We start from the raw sequence: 18,211 nt of genomic DNA, 5'->3' as shown, positions 1-18,211 counted from the left end.
GCTCTTCACATCCCGCGAAGATTTTAGTTAAACTATAACCAATTGGCGAACCAAATCTTTAGGAGAATAGACTATGATTAAAATTTAACGCGATAAGTGTGTTTCATAATATATAATTTATAATGTAAACGTGACCTTGATCTCGTTAGTTAGCAGTTCTTCAGTGACTTTTGGTATTGCGGCAGTTGTGATCAATTGGAAATGTCAAAATCTTGTGATTTCATTATTTAAAAAATATCATTATTATATATTCATAATTTTAAAATATCAAGCTATGCTATACATAAGTGTGGAAAGTCTTGTAAAACAGCTGTGTCCGTCTGTCTAGTGCAAAAATGGTAAGAGATATCAAGAAGTGGTTTTCTGCAGTCCATTCTCAAGAAAACTTAACATAACCACTTGTAAACCTCTACCAAAACCAAAAATGCTGCTGCTGCTTTCGGTTTCAGTATTGATTTACATAGGGTATGAGAGATCGAGAAACGGTTGTACAAAATAATTCTTCCCATTAGAAGGAGCTTCACCGTTGATGAATTACCAGCCTTCATCGTGGCTGTTTATTCCGGAAGTACATTCATTTCATTTTTGCTGTTCTGGATGTCAGCACGAATGATAGAAACTTGTGTAAATTGCTTATAGCATCTCTTAAATGCGTTGAAAACTGTTTGACGATCATATTGGCGATCGATTGATGGTATTTCTTAAGATGTAACAATTCGACTTTGTAAATGAAACACACAAGTATTATGCTGTATCGACTAGTCATATTAGCTTTATGTGAGTAATTTTCTCACTCAACTGTCTCCGGCAAGATTTTTGCCACGATAGCAAGTATTAATCCTAAATTTGATACAAACTTAAAAGATGATTAACAACGCGGTCGTAGTTGTCTATTCGCGTTTGTCACTATATATATATAAGTTGCTTCGGCTCATTACTGACACTTAAACAGAAAGCAGAAAAATGTGCCGGCGTATGAGACCCCCCCCCCCTCCTTGAGAACAAGTCTAAAATGAGTCTTAAGCCTCGAAACAGATATTTTGATTATTTCATTTTCAGTAAGTATATCCGATTCTGTATTCTTTGATGTTTTCCTTGTTTCCTTTTGGTGTACAGTAGCACTCCAGTAGCGTACAGTTTGGTGGCGCTCCAAATGTAATTTGGAGAAATAGTTTTAGTCACAGTTTCATAGTATGTATTCTATTCTCTGGATGCACATTCGGACAGGATAGCGTAGTGGCTAATGCATCGGCACGGTGTGCCGAAGATCCCTGGTCCAGTCATGCACTTTTTTACTCTGTGTGTGTTATTGAAACACTATAACTTTAGGTTCTCGGATCATAAATTAACTAAAAATGTCAGGAAAATAACAGTAATAAACAGGGTTTACCTAAGTGGGCCCAGCCTGAAAAAACTCGCAAGGTTTTTTCGGGTTGGATCCACCTTAAAGCTCACCTTAGTTTTTGAGCTTTTTGTTAGTATATTATTGGTATAACTAAGGTGATCACATTGAAAGTGGACATCAGTTTTTGGACTTCCTATGGGCGAATTAGATACTTTCATGTTAAGGTATACAACAACATTCAACATATGATCTTAAGTTCTAAATGCACTAAATAAATAAATAAATAAATAAAACTTACCTCAGCTTGAGATAATTATAGAACAAATTAATGTATGGATTATCCTTATAGCCTATTTGAAGTAAAATATGCAATTTTATATTTTAGAAAATACTTTCCGTGAATAGTGTGCTCGCCGACACAGAGACGCCAAGGGACGTTATCCCTCATACGTTTGAGGGGTTTACGGCCATAGGTGCGGGTACTACCAGTAAATATGTAAATACTTTAGTAAGACATTAGTATTATTTCTTACCTTCAATGGTAACACAAGTATTCTTCAGTAAAATTTGGTCTTCCAACAACAGTTTAGTTCAGTTATTTGGTGCTGCTCTTCAAATAAACATTCTGTAGAATCAATACCAACAACAGCGTAAAAATTCTTGTCAAATTTAAAAAGCTTAATGCTCGGAATTCCGAAGACTACGTAACGTTTACTATTTCAAGTGCTGAATTCAAACTTCCGTACTAGTGGAAGTTCCGACGTACAGTAAAGAAAGCTGCATTTTCGGGAAAAACCCATCGTGAAAGAAGTGCCGGGGAAATTTCCTCAATTGAACGCACAAAGCATCGGAAGTGAATACTTCAACAATATAACTATTTATTTTAGGCTGAAGGATGTTTAATTTCGTTTAAGACATTTTGAAACATTTACTTTATAAAATATGAATTATATCTTTGTTAATGGTTGTAAATTAATTTTCGGGAAAGAGCCGTCTTGCAACTAGTGCCCGGGAAATTCCCGTAATTGAAAGCACAAAGTGTCGGAAGTGAACTTCAACAATAAAACTATTTATTTTATAAAACATGAATTATATCTTAAAGTGTTTTCAAAACTAGAAACACATTGACGTTTGGAAAAGCACGTGGTACGCCGTTGCCACTTTGTGCGCATCCTGGTGGGTCATCAGCTGGAACTGTCCTTTGAGTTTTAGCGAAAAGGAAAAAATCTTTGTTTGGAAGGATTAAAAAAATATGTTTGTCATCCCAGTTTGTGCATGTTGGGAAGGGGGAGGGGGATCTGTGTGTGTGTGTTTTTAATCCCTTCCACGCACAAAGAAACGAAAAATTAAAATAGCTTCTTTCCTTCTGAAAACACGTCTTTACTAGCGGCAACATTGTTAAGGTCTATTGCCAAGGAAACCCTCCACCCACTGTTGCTAAAATGACGTTTATGATTCGACCCTTGCTGAGTGACCGCAATAACTATGTGACGTAGATTTCCTTCTTCAAAACAAACCTGTACGTGTGTTTGAGCTATCAATTTGTTTCTAGTTTTGAAAGCACTGTAGTTTTAAGTTAATATATTTGGTATTCATATTTGGCTAACGTCACTGAGGCTTCTGGGATGACTCAATCTACATTTGCTTGTTTGTCTGCCTGTACTACACACATTAAAGGGTGCAGCTTTTGGTCTTTTAAATTTAAATTTTCAGGGTACAAGCACGAGACATTCCAAATTTCCTGTATAGATTTTGGCGGCATATCAACGTAAAATTTCAAAAGGGCGGCTTTTTTTCTGCAAAATTATAGTATCCATGCTTCATACTACAAAGCGCAATTTTCGGTCTTTTAAGTTGAAATTTTGGGACTAGAATCACGAGACACACTAAATTAACTGTATATATTTTGGCGGCGATCCAACGTAAAATTTTAAAATGGCGACCATTTTTCAAAATAGCAGGTATCCACGCTACAGAATGCAATTTTCAGACTTTTAAGTTAAAAGTTTGAGGGCAGAAGCACGAGACATTCTAAATTTGCTGTATAGATTTTCTTGGTGATCGAATGTAAAATTTCAAAATGGCGGCCAGTTTTTAAAACAGGAATGAATAGAAAATTGTTGCAAGTTGCGACGGTGACAATCTTGAAATATAAATCACATTTTAACACTTTTGCCCCAAAGACATTGAAATATTAAAAAAAAATAAAAAAAACCGAAAAAAGCCATATGGGCCCTGTGTTTTTTTAATGTTTTCTTTTCAAACCCTGGTAATAAACCTTATGTAATAACAGGTTAATATCACCTTGCGTTTAGCACTATGATCAGAAAATGTATAGTTATTTAAGTGTATCATTATAATTTCTTACAATTTCGTTTACAGGATATCTCACAACTACATTTTCGTCAGTTGAGGAAATGTTAATAGTGTCGTAAATAAATTACTACCATGGATAACGAGAAGAAAACAGTCAATGGTGAAACAAACTTGAAAAATGACACAAAAAATCCAAAATTAAAGAAAACGAAGATTGAAGATTATTTTAAGCGTATATCACGCGTGGAAAGTAACGATAGCAAGAGTGAAAACTGTGACAATGTGAAGAAGCGAAAATTAACAGAAAAATCACCAAAAAAATCACAGGAGAAAACTTCAGGTAGACCTAATAAGGAAGAGAAGCAAGGTACAAAGACGTCATCGAACTCACGTAAGAAGGGAGGTACTTTGGGAGACAAGACATCGGCACCCGTAGGTGGTAGCTCTAGTGATACCAAAGCTGTAATTAACAGGTAAGATTTATGTAACAGAATAGTACATTATATTTTGAGTCTCACATGTAATAAATGTAATGTGAGTGAATACTGCTTACCTAATTATGTACTGAAAACGCTAAACAGATGAAGTTACATGTAAAGCATCTGGTCCTACATCTGAGAAATTACAATAATAATAATAATAATAATAATAATAATAATAATAATAATAATAATAAAATAAATAAATAAATAAAAATAGTTAAAAAAAAAGAACGATGCTATCATATATTACAAACGTTATGGGGGCGCGGTGGCTCAGTGGTAGAGCGTTCACCTCTGGTGCTTGGGGTCCCGGGTTCGATCCCAGCCCCCGCCAAGTGAACTTTGTGGTGGACAAACACCGTGCTCGTGGGTTTTCTCGGGGTTCTCCCGTTTCCTCCCACTTTCTTCATTCCACCATTTCACTCATCTCTCATCATCACCGTCTCCTTTAGCCTAACCGGCATAACCGTGGGACGTAAAACTTAAAGATTTCATTTCATTTCATTACAAACGTTATGTTGGGATGTGTTTTTCTATCGATAGTGCTGAATGTCGTGACAAAAGAACAAACAACCAGGTTAATGTTCGTTAAAACTCAATCTCTCATCTCCGTCGTACTTCACCACAATATTCCAACTCACTCAAAGTTTTTAAATAGCAGTAGAAATTTTGCCAGGAATTTATTGTAATCTGTAAGAATATCCATTTCTCACAGACTGATTGAACACTTCTCGAGAAATCAAATCAGAAACAAATAAACAAAGGAAAAAATAAGAAAAAAAATTATTTTCTGTTTTTATTCATCTTTTTCTGTCCTACTTGATTTCTATAGATGTGCATTCAAATTCATGGAAGCGGATGTATGGAAGTAGGATTGAATAATATCTTAGTGGATATACTACATAGCCTTTATGCTGTTAAAACATTTTGAATGGTTTAGAAACAGCTCGTCAACAAAATGTGAGATTATCTTGTATGTATTTATTTATTTTTAAATCTTCGTTTGAAAGAAAAATAAATAATAATAAGTGCATTGTGCAAAACTATTAGTTTATTTTGAAAACCATGAGGTGAGGATAATAGTAATCCTACAAAACATTAGCGTGATTTTCATTCTTAATTTTTCACGCTGTTGAAGTACTTAAACTTCCATGTAGTGATTTTAGTTTACTTAATATTTTTTTTTTAATTAATAAATTAGGATATGTAATTTATATTAGATGTGCAATACATTGCATTGGTATTCATTTGAAGCTTTGTTAAAACCAGTGAGTAATGGTAAAAGGATTTTCCGAATGTCTTCCCCCCTTCGATCCTCATTATAAGACCTGGTCACCTTGAAACTTCCCACATCCTTATCGAAGAAATCATAAATGTAAAATTTCCATTATATTCGATATCTGAAAAATATAAACACTGCTGAACAAGACTGCACTTATTTAATAAAAACGCATTTACACGTGACGTTTCGATCTTCTAACCAAGATCCTCATCAGACGTACACTATCTTGAGGAGTGTACGTCTGATGAGGATCTTGGCTAGAAGATCGAAACGTCACGTGTAAATGCGTTGTTCAGCAGTGTTTTTATTTTTCTGATTTTATTTGCAAGACGTATAACTATGATTGTGTGTCAATTCGATATCTGTTTGAAGTTTCGAGCATCTTACTATAAAGATAACATTGATATTTCACAGTTCTTCAAACTTTGACATTTTATGGTTCTTCAAACTTCATTTACATTCCTACATTCACTTAGTGTCCAGCATTGTATACTGACAAGACCCGTAATTCTTCTTTCTATCGGTATCAACAATTGCCGATACTCGTGCAACTCTTCGATTCCTCCTCTGTTTGTCTCTGTACACGGAGACTATAAATGCATCATATCTTCCGTATGAAGTATCAAAATTCTTTTTTTAAATTTCCACGTCACCAAGAAGGGAAAGAACTTCCTCGTGGATATATTATAGCGTATGTGCCGTCGGTGCGGGAGAAAATGTTATATTACTGATGGGAGCTGGTATGGTTTGCATCCCACGTTGAACTGTAGGTCGATGTGCCATAGTCCGGGTACTAAACAAGACTAAACTCCAAATCAATCAACCGAAGAAAGAAAAAACAAAAAGAAAGGAAAAATGGGAATACTGTACATCCTATCCGCAAACGACAAGTATGGCCTCGATGTCTATAAATACATCGTGCCATTTCCTTTGTCTCTTATATACTTATTTTTACTTTATTTGGTCTAGGAATTAATTCGTGCGGTTAGTACGCGCACATTGAAGCTGTAGTACAAACACAAAATACATAAATACCTTAAGAAAAATATTGTCCATCGCTAGCCACCACTTTCGCCCATCTGTCAGGCAATGTACGGATTCCGTGGCGAAAGAAGTCCTCATCCTTGGAAGCGATCCAGTCAGAGACCGATGTTTCGATATCTTCTGAAGAAGTAAACCGCTGTCCAATCAAATCGTTGTTCATGCAATCGAACAAGTAGTAGTCCGAAGGAGCAACGTCTGGTGAATACGGCGGGTGGGGTAAAACTTCCCATCCGACATTTTCTAAATAGGTTTTGACCGGTTTTGCGACATGTGGGCGAGCGTTATCATGTTGAACAATAAGTTTATCATGTCTGTTCTCCCATTCTGGTCGTGTCCTGGCCAGAGCTTGCTTCAAACGCATTAATTGTCGTCGATAACGTTCTCCATTCATAGTTTCACCCGGTTGCAGCAGCTCATAGTACACCACACCTTTCATATCCCACCATATGCACAGCATAACCTTTACACAGTGAATATCTCGTTTTGGTTGTGATGGACCTGGTTCACCTGGTTTTACCCAGGCCTTTTTTCGTTTAGGGTTCTCGTAATGGATCCACTTCTCATCACCCGTAATAATTCGATGCAGAAACCCCTTTCTGCTCTGTCGTTGAAGCAGCAATTCACAAATGGTTTTTCGTCTTTCAACGTCTCTGTCTTTCAATTCATGTGGAACCCAATGTGGCATCTTTTGAATCATTCCCATGGCTTTCAAGCGTTTGGAGACTGTTGTTTGATCAACGCCTAATGCTGCTGCAAGTTATTCCTGCGTTTGACACGAATCCTGCTCGAGCAATGCTGTCAATTCTTCGTCTTGAAATTTTTTTGGCTGTCCAGCTCGCTCTTGGTCTGCCAAGCCGAAATCACCACTTCTAAACCGTGCAAACCACTTCTGACACGTTCGCTCAGCTAGAGCATGGTCACCATGCACTTCCACCAAAATACGATGACTTTCAGTCGCACTTTTCTGCATGTTAAAGTAATGCAGCAGGACACCCCGCAAAAACACTTTATCAGGCACAAATTGCGCCATGTTCACTTAACTACAAACTGGTGTTGTTGACGCTTTAATCCACTGCCCTATACTACGAACGATACGCGATGACAGGGGTTTGCAACACATGTGTGGATACACGGAACTGTGGGACGCTCCGTTCGTTGCGCCATCTCTTGTCCACCCGCACGAATTAATTCCTAGACCAAATAGATTTATCGTTTTTTACATTTTTTATTCTTAATGTCGTTATTTTTTGTACAAACTGTATAAAAAATAACAATGAGTTTTCGATTTACTGAAAAACGTGCATAAATAAATATCTGAAACTGTATCATGTTTGACACATCGTATTACATTAACATTCAACATAGGAACCATACAGTTCAAACGCATTCCAACGTGACATCAAATCGTACATGCTCTTGGGAAACATATATTGCTCAAAGTTTCCTAACCAGGTAACAGTATCATGTCCCTCTTCAAGTGTATCGAAACGCCGCATGCGGAGATTTTTCTTTAGGGGTCCAAACAGATGGAAGTCGGAAGGGACTAAGTCAAGGCCGTACAGAGGATTTCCAGGAATTTCCCAGTTGAAACTCATGATGTATGTACGTGTCCATTGGGGTGCATGTGGCCGTGCAAGCGTGCGGTAACATCCCTCTTGTACTACCCCTCTTTTGTTTCTGATGTATGGCTAGAAATTCAACATGAAAATAACTTGGATGGTTCGAAAACACTATAGCCATTTTTTTCTTGGCAAGATTTTATGGTCTTGAATTTCTAAACTGGTGGTGACGACAGATGTTTCCTGTCATTGTCTGGCGTTTGATTTAGATGTTATAGGGGTATTGGGGTTCATCATCCGCGATGAAGGAATTAATTTTCTTTGTGGAAATATCATGTGACGAGAGTCAGGAAAATGTCCATTCCAAGATGTTTTTAGTCCTCATTCAGATGTTTTGGCACCTAGCGCACGCTGAAGCCAAGTTAGTCATGGACGATACTCCTTACTGAGCCATATGAGATGTGCGGTGTCACGCAACCTTACTTTTCTGTCTTCACGAAACATTGCATCGACATCACACACATATTACTGTCTCCAGATGTTTTTAGTCCTCCTACCACTTGAGAATGAGTTGCACGATACATAAACTTAATAAACTTGTTTCTGTAACATAACACTTTCTCCATAGACCTCCACCAATTCTCGACGAATATTAGATGGTTTCTGTTCCTTGCTTCATAAAAACCGAATAACACCGCGCACCTTCTCCTTGAAGTAATGGTTAAATCGATGTACCTTCTTTAAATTGCTCTAGGTTCCAGATGAGTTGACGTAGAAGGCATTCGACTTCCTTCAACTGATATCTGAAACTTACAAAAAATAATAATAATAAATAAAATAAAATAAGAAAAAAATAATTAGCTACACAAAAACTGGTTTTACAGAAGAATTTACATTATTTTTGATACACCTTGGTATTATTTGCAGTATTACAAGTTTTACCCGTGTTTTAAAAAAAATAATAATCCCATTCTTATATACGCATAATTTTACTTTTAGTTGTGTTTTGTGATAATATTAGGGATTTTTTTATTCCAAGAACTTGTTAATCATAGGAATCCCAGCATAGGCATACCAAAAATATAGTAAAAGATAGACATGGTAGTTGCGAACACACACACACACACATACACACACACACTGAAAGAAGAAAGTAAAGTCACTTTAATATCAACACAACGTCTTGTCAGCAGAGTGTAGAAGAAATTAAGAAAATACAAATATTACTAGACATGCACAGTCGTTGTAGTAGAATACTAGGCTTACAGTGTGACTGACAGTGACATACGACTAGACTTTGGTGTCTAGAATTATTTTTATTAGGATTAGGAGTTAGATTTCTGGGCTGTCGGCCTCTAAGGCCATTTAGCCCGTCACATATATAAGGGATGATGTTCTTCGACGAGCACACTATCTTACGAAAGGGAAGGAAGAAAGGATGGGGGGAAGGAAGGAAGCGCCCTGGAACCATTATGTTAGTACCAGGGTGGAAAAAAATCATGATTTTTTAAAAAAAAAATCATTTTTGTTGATTTTATTTAAATCAAATCTTTCTTCTCGTATAATTCAAGTATTCTCGAACTGAAGAAAAAGCATTAGGAATTAGTATTAAATGCTAATTATGCCATTTAAGTGAAAGTATTGGGGTCGAATTTTGAATTATCCCAAATCGTTAACCTATATCAATCCCAAACAATGCTTCTTAACCCTTTTAAATTATGGCTCTATTTAAAGATAAATTATAGACTTTCAGTCAAGCAGCTACAGCATCATCCCTATTTATCCTAGGATAATGGTACATACATCATTCTCTTTAGAATAGAACAGCTTTCACATTTCCCTGTCATGTCCCTGAAGCGGGAAATTTTGAGAGTAATCGGCATTTTTTCTTTTAAATTTTGATCCTCTCTGGATTACCCTGTGTTAGTGGACTGACCTCAGAATCAACTGGGAATTACTAAGGGATGTACTAAATGTGTGTACAAAATTTCAAGATTCTATCTTGAGTAGTAAGGGTGAGGAAACTATTGAGCTAAGAACATTCCCACAATGCCCCAGATGACCCGGATGTAATATAAAAATTTCTCAGACATCCCTATTTATCCTAGGATCATGATTTGTACATTATTCTCTTCAGAATAAAACAAATTTTCAAACGGTACCCTTCAAATGTCTCCATCATGTATCTGGGGCGGGTAAATCACGAAAAAATGAATTTTCTGTTATTTTTTTTTTTTTTAAATTAACCTCTGTGGACCCCTCCCCCTGTTTTAAGGCAGAGCTCTGAAACAAATCTGAGAAATACTGAGGGGTCCACTGAGTAAATGTGCAAAATTTCAATCTTGTAGGTGCAAAAGTAAGCTCGCGACGAAAAATAATATTCCCCAAATATCCCAGATTCCCGTATAAAACAGGATCTCAGGTAACAGTTTCCTGAGACATCCCTATTTATCCTAGGAGCATAGTACGTACATCATTTTCTTTAGAATAGCCTTTCAAACGGTACCATTCATATGTCTCCATCTGAGGCGGGAAAATCACGAAAAAAAGCTATTTTTGTTAAAAATGTCCTTTTTTAAAAAACATTTTTGACCCTCTGGACCCCGCTGTTTCCACGCAAGAGCTGGAAATATCTGAAAATTACTAACGGGTGCACTGAACGAGTGTGCAAAATTTCAGTCTTCTGAATGCAAAATATAACCCGCCAAAAAATATAATAATACGCATAACAAAAAAATATATTTTTAAATTTATGACGTCATCACACACTATGCCTCAACGCAGAAAGGCGTGAAAGCATATGTAACGTGTTCTAAAATGCCTCCAGTCTTGAAGAAAACGAAGTAAAAAGCCTTATTGGTATTTTTTTAATCGAATAATGAAGATTTTACCCTATCATCTAAAAATAGGTGATATAACTTAAAAGATTGAGGAAAAAGTACAGCAACGTTTATCAAAATTACACTTTTTTTTCACAAAAGTTTAAAAACTCAGAACTAATTTGCGGCATGAAATACATAAATTTCGCCTAACTAACTAACTAACTAACTCTATGGCCTATGGAACCCGGAAGTTCAGTGCCGCGTTCACAAAAGCTCTCCACTGACTTCTATCCTTAGCTAATTGGATCCAGTTTCTACTTTGTATTCCTATCTCTGCGAGATCCATCTTAATATTACCCTCCCATCTGCGCCTAGGTCTTCCTGATGGTCGTTTTCCTATGGGTCTACCAGTCAAGACTTTGAAAGCGTTTCTACTTTCTTCCATTCTAGCTACATGACCTGCCCACCTAAGCCTCCTAGACTTGACGACCCTGACAATGTTGGGTAAACCGTATAAAGTATGTAGTTCCTCATTATGAAGCTTTCGCCATTCCCCATTCTCGTTCCTCTTGGGTCCGAATATTCTTCTCAGGATCCTGTTCTCAAATACTTTCAGTCTATGTTCTTCCCTCAGAGTAAGCGACCATGTTTCGCAACCATACAAAACAACAGGCATGATTATCGTTTTATATATTTTAAGCTTCAAATTCCTCGACAGAATTCGCGACGACAAGAGATTTTGAACCGAATAGTAACACGAATTCCCTGCTTTTAGTCGACATGTAATTTCTTCGTGAATATGATTTTCGTCTGTTAATATTGATCCTAAATATTTGAAAGTATCCACTTTATCGAAAGTATTATTTAATATTTTAACGCCTCCACAATTTGCCGTATTACGGCCCCGACGCACTTCCATGTATTTAGTTTTCTCTGCATTTACTTCTAAACCCATATCCCTGCAAGCGTTTAATAATATCTCTGCATTTATTTCTACTGTTCTCCTATCATCCCCTATTAAATTTACATCATCAGCATATGCCATAACCTGGTGAATGCCGTTCAACTCCAGGCCCTGGTTGCTATCTTTGATTTTTCTTATGGCGTATTCCAGCACAAAGTTAAATAATAATGGCGACAACGCATCTCCTTGTTTCAGGCCATTTTCGACTTGGAAGCTCGTGGACAAAAATTTTCGCCTAAAGTTTTAAAATTAACAAAAAAAAAAAAAAAAAAAAAAAAAAAAAAAAAAAAAAAAAAAGGAGAGGGGATTAGGACCACTCTAAATACGCCCTATTATCTGGGAACAAACAAACAAACACGCACAAAAAAGAATGTTCGTCTTAAATCTCGATGGTGATTTCCCCGTTGGAATAGTTAACGATTTTAAAACCCAAACTCAATGTTACGAAAGAAGAAAGCAGGATTGCTCTGTTACCTGTTCAAAACAGGGTTTTGCCTAATCATCCTCTGCATGATACGCGTTTTCATATTGTGCTTACATGCATTTGAGTCTCATTGTATTATGATTATTGATTTCCATAATCGAAATAACAACATAAACGGGATTTTACTTATTTTCACTTTAAATTAATTCATTTCGGAATTCGATTTAAATCAAAGATTTTTATTTAAAAAATCAAGTGATTTAAATCAGACTGATTTAAATCAATCCACCCTGGTTAGTACCATCTCGGCATTAGCCTGATGTGAATGAGGGAACCCCAGGACATACCTCACCCAAGATGGCTGGCCTGAAAAAGTTGTAATACTTTTTCGACCAAGTGGCCCCACCGGAAAGCGAGCCCAGAATTATTTTTCTTTTCTACACTCTGATGACGAGATAGACTTAAAAGTCACACTTCTCATAGACTTAAAAGTTACATTTCTGTATTCAAATTCTTTGGTGTGCTATAGTTCATATCTATCATTTAATAACCCTGTAGTTAAAATTGTTTTCTTACGCATCCAGATAGTAAAACAGGAATTCGACGCTGTATATTAGTGATCGATTGTCTTTTTCTTCATGAGTGGTTTTAGTAAGAAATTATGCTACTTGTAGAACTAGATAAAGAATGTAACAATTGGTAGTTGAAATGTAGTGTCCAATTGCCGTTTTACAATTAAGATGTTTACGTAAGTATAGTTTTAATTTTATTATTAATATGGATTCTGGATTTATTACGAGGGGTGTTCAGAAAGTAAGGTTATAAAGTCTGCAGTAAAACGTGTATATATTATTTCATATAACCAATACAGCCAATAGATAGTACATACATTAGGCTATTTTCGACAGCCTTCATATCGATTAAGGCACTTGTCGCATCGTGGAATGAGTTTGAAGATTCCATCCTGTTAAAAATTCTGTCCTTTCGTGTTCAGCCACGTTGTCATAAAATGTTTCGCCGCCTCGTTGGAAGCGAAGTGACGGCCTTCTGAATGCTCTTTCAAGTGTGGAAAGTCCCTGAAAGCGAGGTTCGGGCTGTATCGAGGATGGTTGATGTTGTATCAGTGAAACTGCTTCAACTGCGCTCCTCATCGGTGACGTTTCCTCTACCAGCCGCAAACTTTCGACACCATTCTGCAACATGCTGACGAGTCATTACAGTCTCTCAGTAAATCTCTGCCAGCTGCCTGTGAATTTCAGTCGCGGTTACATGTTGCGCCCACAGAAATCGAATAACTAAGCGGACTTCTTCACGAGACCAGTTTTCCAAATGGAGTCGCCATTTGTGTTTACCTACAAATAGCACTGTAAGTGGTGGGTGGCTGAAACTCTGCACAGTTGCCAACTCCATGTTTTAAAATAACCACACTCCTCATTCCTTTTATAACAGACAAAACTCCAGAAATATTGGCTTTGTAACCTTAGTTTCTGATCCTCCCTTGTACGTCATTACATTATATACCTTGTAATTGTTTCATAATAATATATAGGCATATGAATAGTCACAGTCGTTCATGTAGTTTCAGTCTTATTGATTATTCTTATGTATTTATTTATTTATTTATTTTTAGGAAATCATCGAAAAGCAAGAACAAGATAAAACAAGAACTCAGTGTAAATGATAAAAAAGGACAGATAGAGCAGCTATTTTCAGCTAAAGGGTTAATTAAAACTATCCAACAGGGAAAGCAAGAACTCGATATAAATGATGAGAAAGCGCAGATAGAGCAGCCATTCGTGAGTGAAGGGTTAATTAAAACCGAGAAACAAGTGAAACAAGAACTCGACGTGAATGATGAAAAACCACAGATGAAGCAGCCAGTCTCAGGTGAAAAGTTAATTGAAGAAAAACCACAAATGGAGCAGTCAGTCTCAGGTGAAAAATTAATTGAAACCGAGAAACAGATAGAGAAGTCACTCTTAAAGGAAGAATTAATTAAAAGTGAGAAACAGGAATCTGCTGTGAACGTTGAAAAAGTGCAAATAATGAAACCAATTTTTAATCAAGGATTAATGAACAAACTCAAACAGCAATTAAATAAAAGTATAAGCATGAAAACAGATTTACTTACAATGGAGTCAATTAATGAAAATAAATTACCTGCTATGAAAGTAGATAATGACGTCGCTGTGAAAGTTCAGAATGAAAGTGAGCAGTGCGAATTAGTTGATCTTGAAAAACCTAAGAAGAAAGATAATGAAAAGAAAAGTGGTTTTAAGTGTTCAAAATGTTTGGAAGTGTTTAGTGAAAAGAAAGACCGCAATAAACATAGAGGTACGTGTAAAGGACCCAAAGTAGAAACAGAGAAGACTAATGAGAAAACAAGTGCCGGTACAAATAATGAGCATATGTGTGGAATTTGCTCCAAAGTGCTTAAGGATAAAGAAACGTTAACCCAGCATATGTTAAATCATACAAATGAAACAGTTGCGTGTGAAGAATGTGGTGAGTTGTTCCCAGATAGTGAAAATCTGCTAGATCACATTGAACTACATGCGGCTCAAATGGAACAAAATGAACATAGAGCTAAACAAGAGCAGAACTCAAACTCGACAGAAGCACGAATTTTTGTGTGTGATGTTTGTAGCAGAAAATTTGATAACGAATTTGCGTATAGGGTACATCAGCGCTTTCACAACATCTGAGCTTTGTGAGTCGCGTGCTCACATGTTTTTCATCACATATATTATTATTTGAAGGAGCAAATTTAATGTGACAAGTTTCCTTTCACCATTTGAAACAAAATAAACGGATTATAACATTGTTATCTAACAGCAATACTACGTTAGACTAGACTTGCAATCTAACAATTTCAGATTTAGCTTTTTCCCACTGAGAATCAATTTTTTCTTTCTTTTTTTTTTTTTTTTCGTCAAGGTATAAGAAAAATGATTCTTAATAAGTATGAAGCGGGGAAAAAGCTTTGTCTTCGACTGGATGCGTGAGACTGTAACTTGAATGTTACCAAGTATATCAACGACGTTGGATATCAAGGAGGAATGTGTGTGGCCATTCATTAAATAAATCTTCATATTGAACTAACCTTTCATTGTCGAACTCTGTAATTCAAATGCAAATGCCTAAGTACTACGTGAATTCATTACAGTGGCCTCGCTGTTAAATAACCTGTGTCAAAATGTCAACATAAATTACAACAGATCTCTTAACTTTGTAGGCTCACTCTTTAATATCAACCAAGCCTATTTACTGACTTCTAAATACAATTACAGACAAATGAATTCTTATTAATAGCCACTAACACTCTCTGACGTGTCTATACACAACTCTAAAGCCTAAACAATATAAATTAACAACACCGCTGAGGAAGGTGTCAGGGAATACCGATACAGGAAATACGATATTTAATACCGTATTGAATATTAGATCCAGTAAATAAAATAATTCGTTTACAAATTATGAGCATGCGTCACTTCATATCCTTAAATAAGTATTGTAATATTTTTCAAGGAATCGTGCAAATTTACTTTTAAAAATATAGAAATAATAAATTCACAACTTAACTTGCAGCATCGGAGTTTTTTAGGAGCGCTGCAAAATTACCATGGGACTCCAACCGACCTAAAAACCTGGAAAATCCAGAGAATGCAGCTTATGCGTAAAAGGTCCTGAAAAAAATGAGGGAATTTCATGAAAAGCCGAAATAACCTGGTAAAAGTCAGGGAATTTTAAGTACGGATCTCTCAGAATGTTTGAGAATTAAAGATTTGCTAGATTTCTCTTTTTGCCATACCCAACCTTTGAACTCCGCTAAACTTATTTCTGTCCATATGTGATATGAATACATAGAGCAAATTATTTAAACGAAAAAACCTGGTCTAAGCCCCCCCCCCCCAAAAAAAAAACTATTTTTTTGTTTTTTCAATAAATAATATGTTTTTTGCCAACCCTGGTTGGTGAACGCTTCTTTACCTGTACATATAATATGCACATAGGGTGATCTTTATTTTTCGAGCCGCGGTGACTCAGCGGTAGAGCATTCTCCTCTGGTGCGTGGGTTTTCACGGGGTGGTTCTCACTTCGACTTTATTCATTCCACCATCGCATTCCTCATCATCATCGTCTCCTTTAATCTCGCCAGCATAACCATAGGACGTGAAACTGGAAGATATATATTTTTTTTTTTATTTTTCGACTTCCGCTTTTTTAAATTATTTTTTTTTTTTTTAAATTCACTCCACTCCCTCTCTAAAATGGTTCCATATCAGACCAAAGTAACCCATGAGCAAAAATTAGTTCAATTGTCAATATTAAATGGTTCCCCAAACTACTACAAGTTTTTAATGCATTTACAGTATAGAATATGAGACAAATGTACCTTGTAAGTTTGGAACGACTAGGGGGGAAGGGGGTATATTGAATAGAGGTAGTGGAGGTAAAACCATCTTTGATCCAGGTTCAAAATTCTTGACAGGAAAGGGGGTCATGTAACATCGTTTTGGGGTAGCCTTTCACCACAAACATACACCTGACAGTATTTGCAACTTTTTTTTATCTTAAATAGTTAGCTATTACATTCATAATATATGTTTATTATCTTATAATTGTCTTTTCCCAAACTTACAACGTACCTTTGCCTCTTATTGCGTACCGTAAATGCGTTCAGAGCTTGAGGTCGCTTGGTACACCATTTAATATTCAGTTGATCTAATTTTTCTCATGGGTTACTTTGGTCTGATATAAAACCGTTAGAAGGCGACACTCAAAAATAAAAATAAAAACTCGGAAGTCAAAATATAAGGACCATCCTAATGTACGTAAGATGAGGAACCCCCTGGTTGGGAAAAATATCGCTACTTTTTTACATTATATATAGATTTGAAAATTTGTAAATTGTGACCTGGAAAACCTACGAAAGTCAGGGAATTCTTGCTCATCAAATAAATGAGAATCCTGCATACTGATGTAATTATGATTATATCCATGCAATATTGCATATCGTGATTTTGATGTCTTCTCGGGCTTTCTCTACAAGTAAAAGAATAACTAACTCTATGACCTATGGAACCCGAAGGTTCAATGTCACGTTCACAAAAGATCTCCACTGACTTCTATCCTTAGCCAACTGGACCCAGTTTCTATTTTGTATTCCTATTTCTGCGAGATTCATCTTAATATTGTCCTCCCATCTGCGCTTAGGTATTCCTAATGGTCGTTTTCCGATTGATCTTCCAGTTAAGACTTTGAAAGCGTTCCTGCTTTCTTTCATTCTTGGTACATGACCTGCCCACCTGAGCCTCCTAGATTTGATGGCTCCTAACAATGTTAGGTAAACCGTATAAATTATGTAGTTCCTTGTTATGAAGTTTCCACCATTCCCCATTTCCGTTCCTCTTGGGTCCGAATATTTGTCTCAGGATCTTGTTCTCAAATACTTTCATTCTATGTTTTTCCCTCAGATTAAACGACCATGTTTCGTAACCATACAGAACAACAGGCATGATTATCGTTTTGTATATTTTAAGCTTTAAATTCCTCGACAGAATTCGCGACAAGCGATTTTGAACTGAATAATAACATGAATTCCCTGCTTTCATTCGACATTTAATTTCTTCATGAATATGGTTTTCGTCCGTTAATATCGTAAATATTTGAAATTATTGTGATATTAATACTCAAAAATCAAATATATTTTTATGTTAGGAAAATATGTTATGGTCTAGAAAAAAATCATTAAAATTATAAGTGAAAGTAATTCTAACAGATCGTTCTGCTACATCCATAGCGCGAGCTAATGCTTTTAATTGGCTTGTAACCGCTATCGAAGTTTAAAATGTGTATGTTGGGGTTGAAGTTTGACATCTGTTTTGGGCTTTAAAATTTGAGACATGAATCTCCAACATAACTACATAAACTCCCACTGAGGAATTGAACACGGCCCTTCTCTCATTACAA

General features: G+C 36.2%; 1 protein-coding gene across 4 annotated transcripts in view; it reads left to right on the top strand.

The window, feature by feature from the left end:
- LOC145662499 (uncharacterized) overlaps positions 1 to 16,478 on the top strand; it is a 29,658-nt gene extending 13,180 nt beyond the window's left edge. For all 4 annotated transcript variants that reach the window (XM_081728135.1, XM_081728136.1, XM_081728137.1 and 1 more), the window contains exons 2-3: positions 3,728 to 4,134; positions 13,869 to 16,478. In XM_081728135.1, the coding sequence (XP_081584261.1) occupies positions 3,794 to 4,134; positions 13,869 to 14,943 (1,416 nt within the window). In that variant the 5' untranslated portion in view covers positions 3,728 to 3,793 and the 3' untranslated portion in view covers positions 14,944 to 16,478. The remainder of the gene's footprint in view (positions 1 to 3,727; positions 4,135 to 13,868) is intronic.
- The last annotated feature ends 1,733 nt before the right edge of the window (positions 16,479 to 18,211 follow it).

The sequence above is a fragment of the Thermobia domestica genome, chromosome 10 (genome assembly GCF_964235325.1).
Source record: "Thermobia domestica chromosome 10, izTheDome1.hap1.1, whole genome shotgun sequence".
In the NCBI taxonomy this organism is placed as follows: domain Eukaryota; kingdom Metazoa; phylum Arthropoda; class Insecta; order Zygentoma; family Lepismatidae; genus Thermobia; species Thermobia domestica.
Note: the sequence above shows the minus strand (reverse complement) of the source record. Positions and strands in the feature narration are given on the sequence as shown.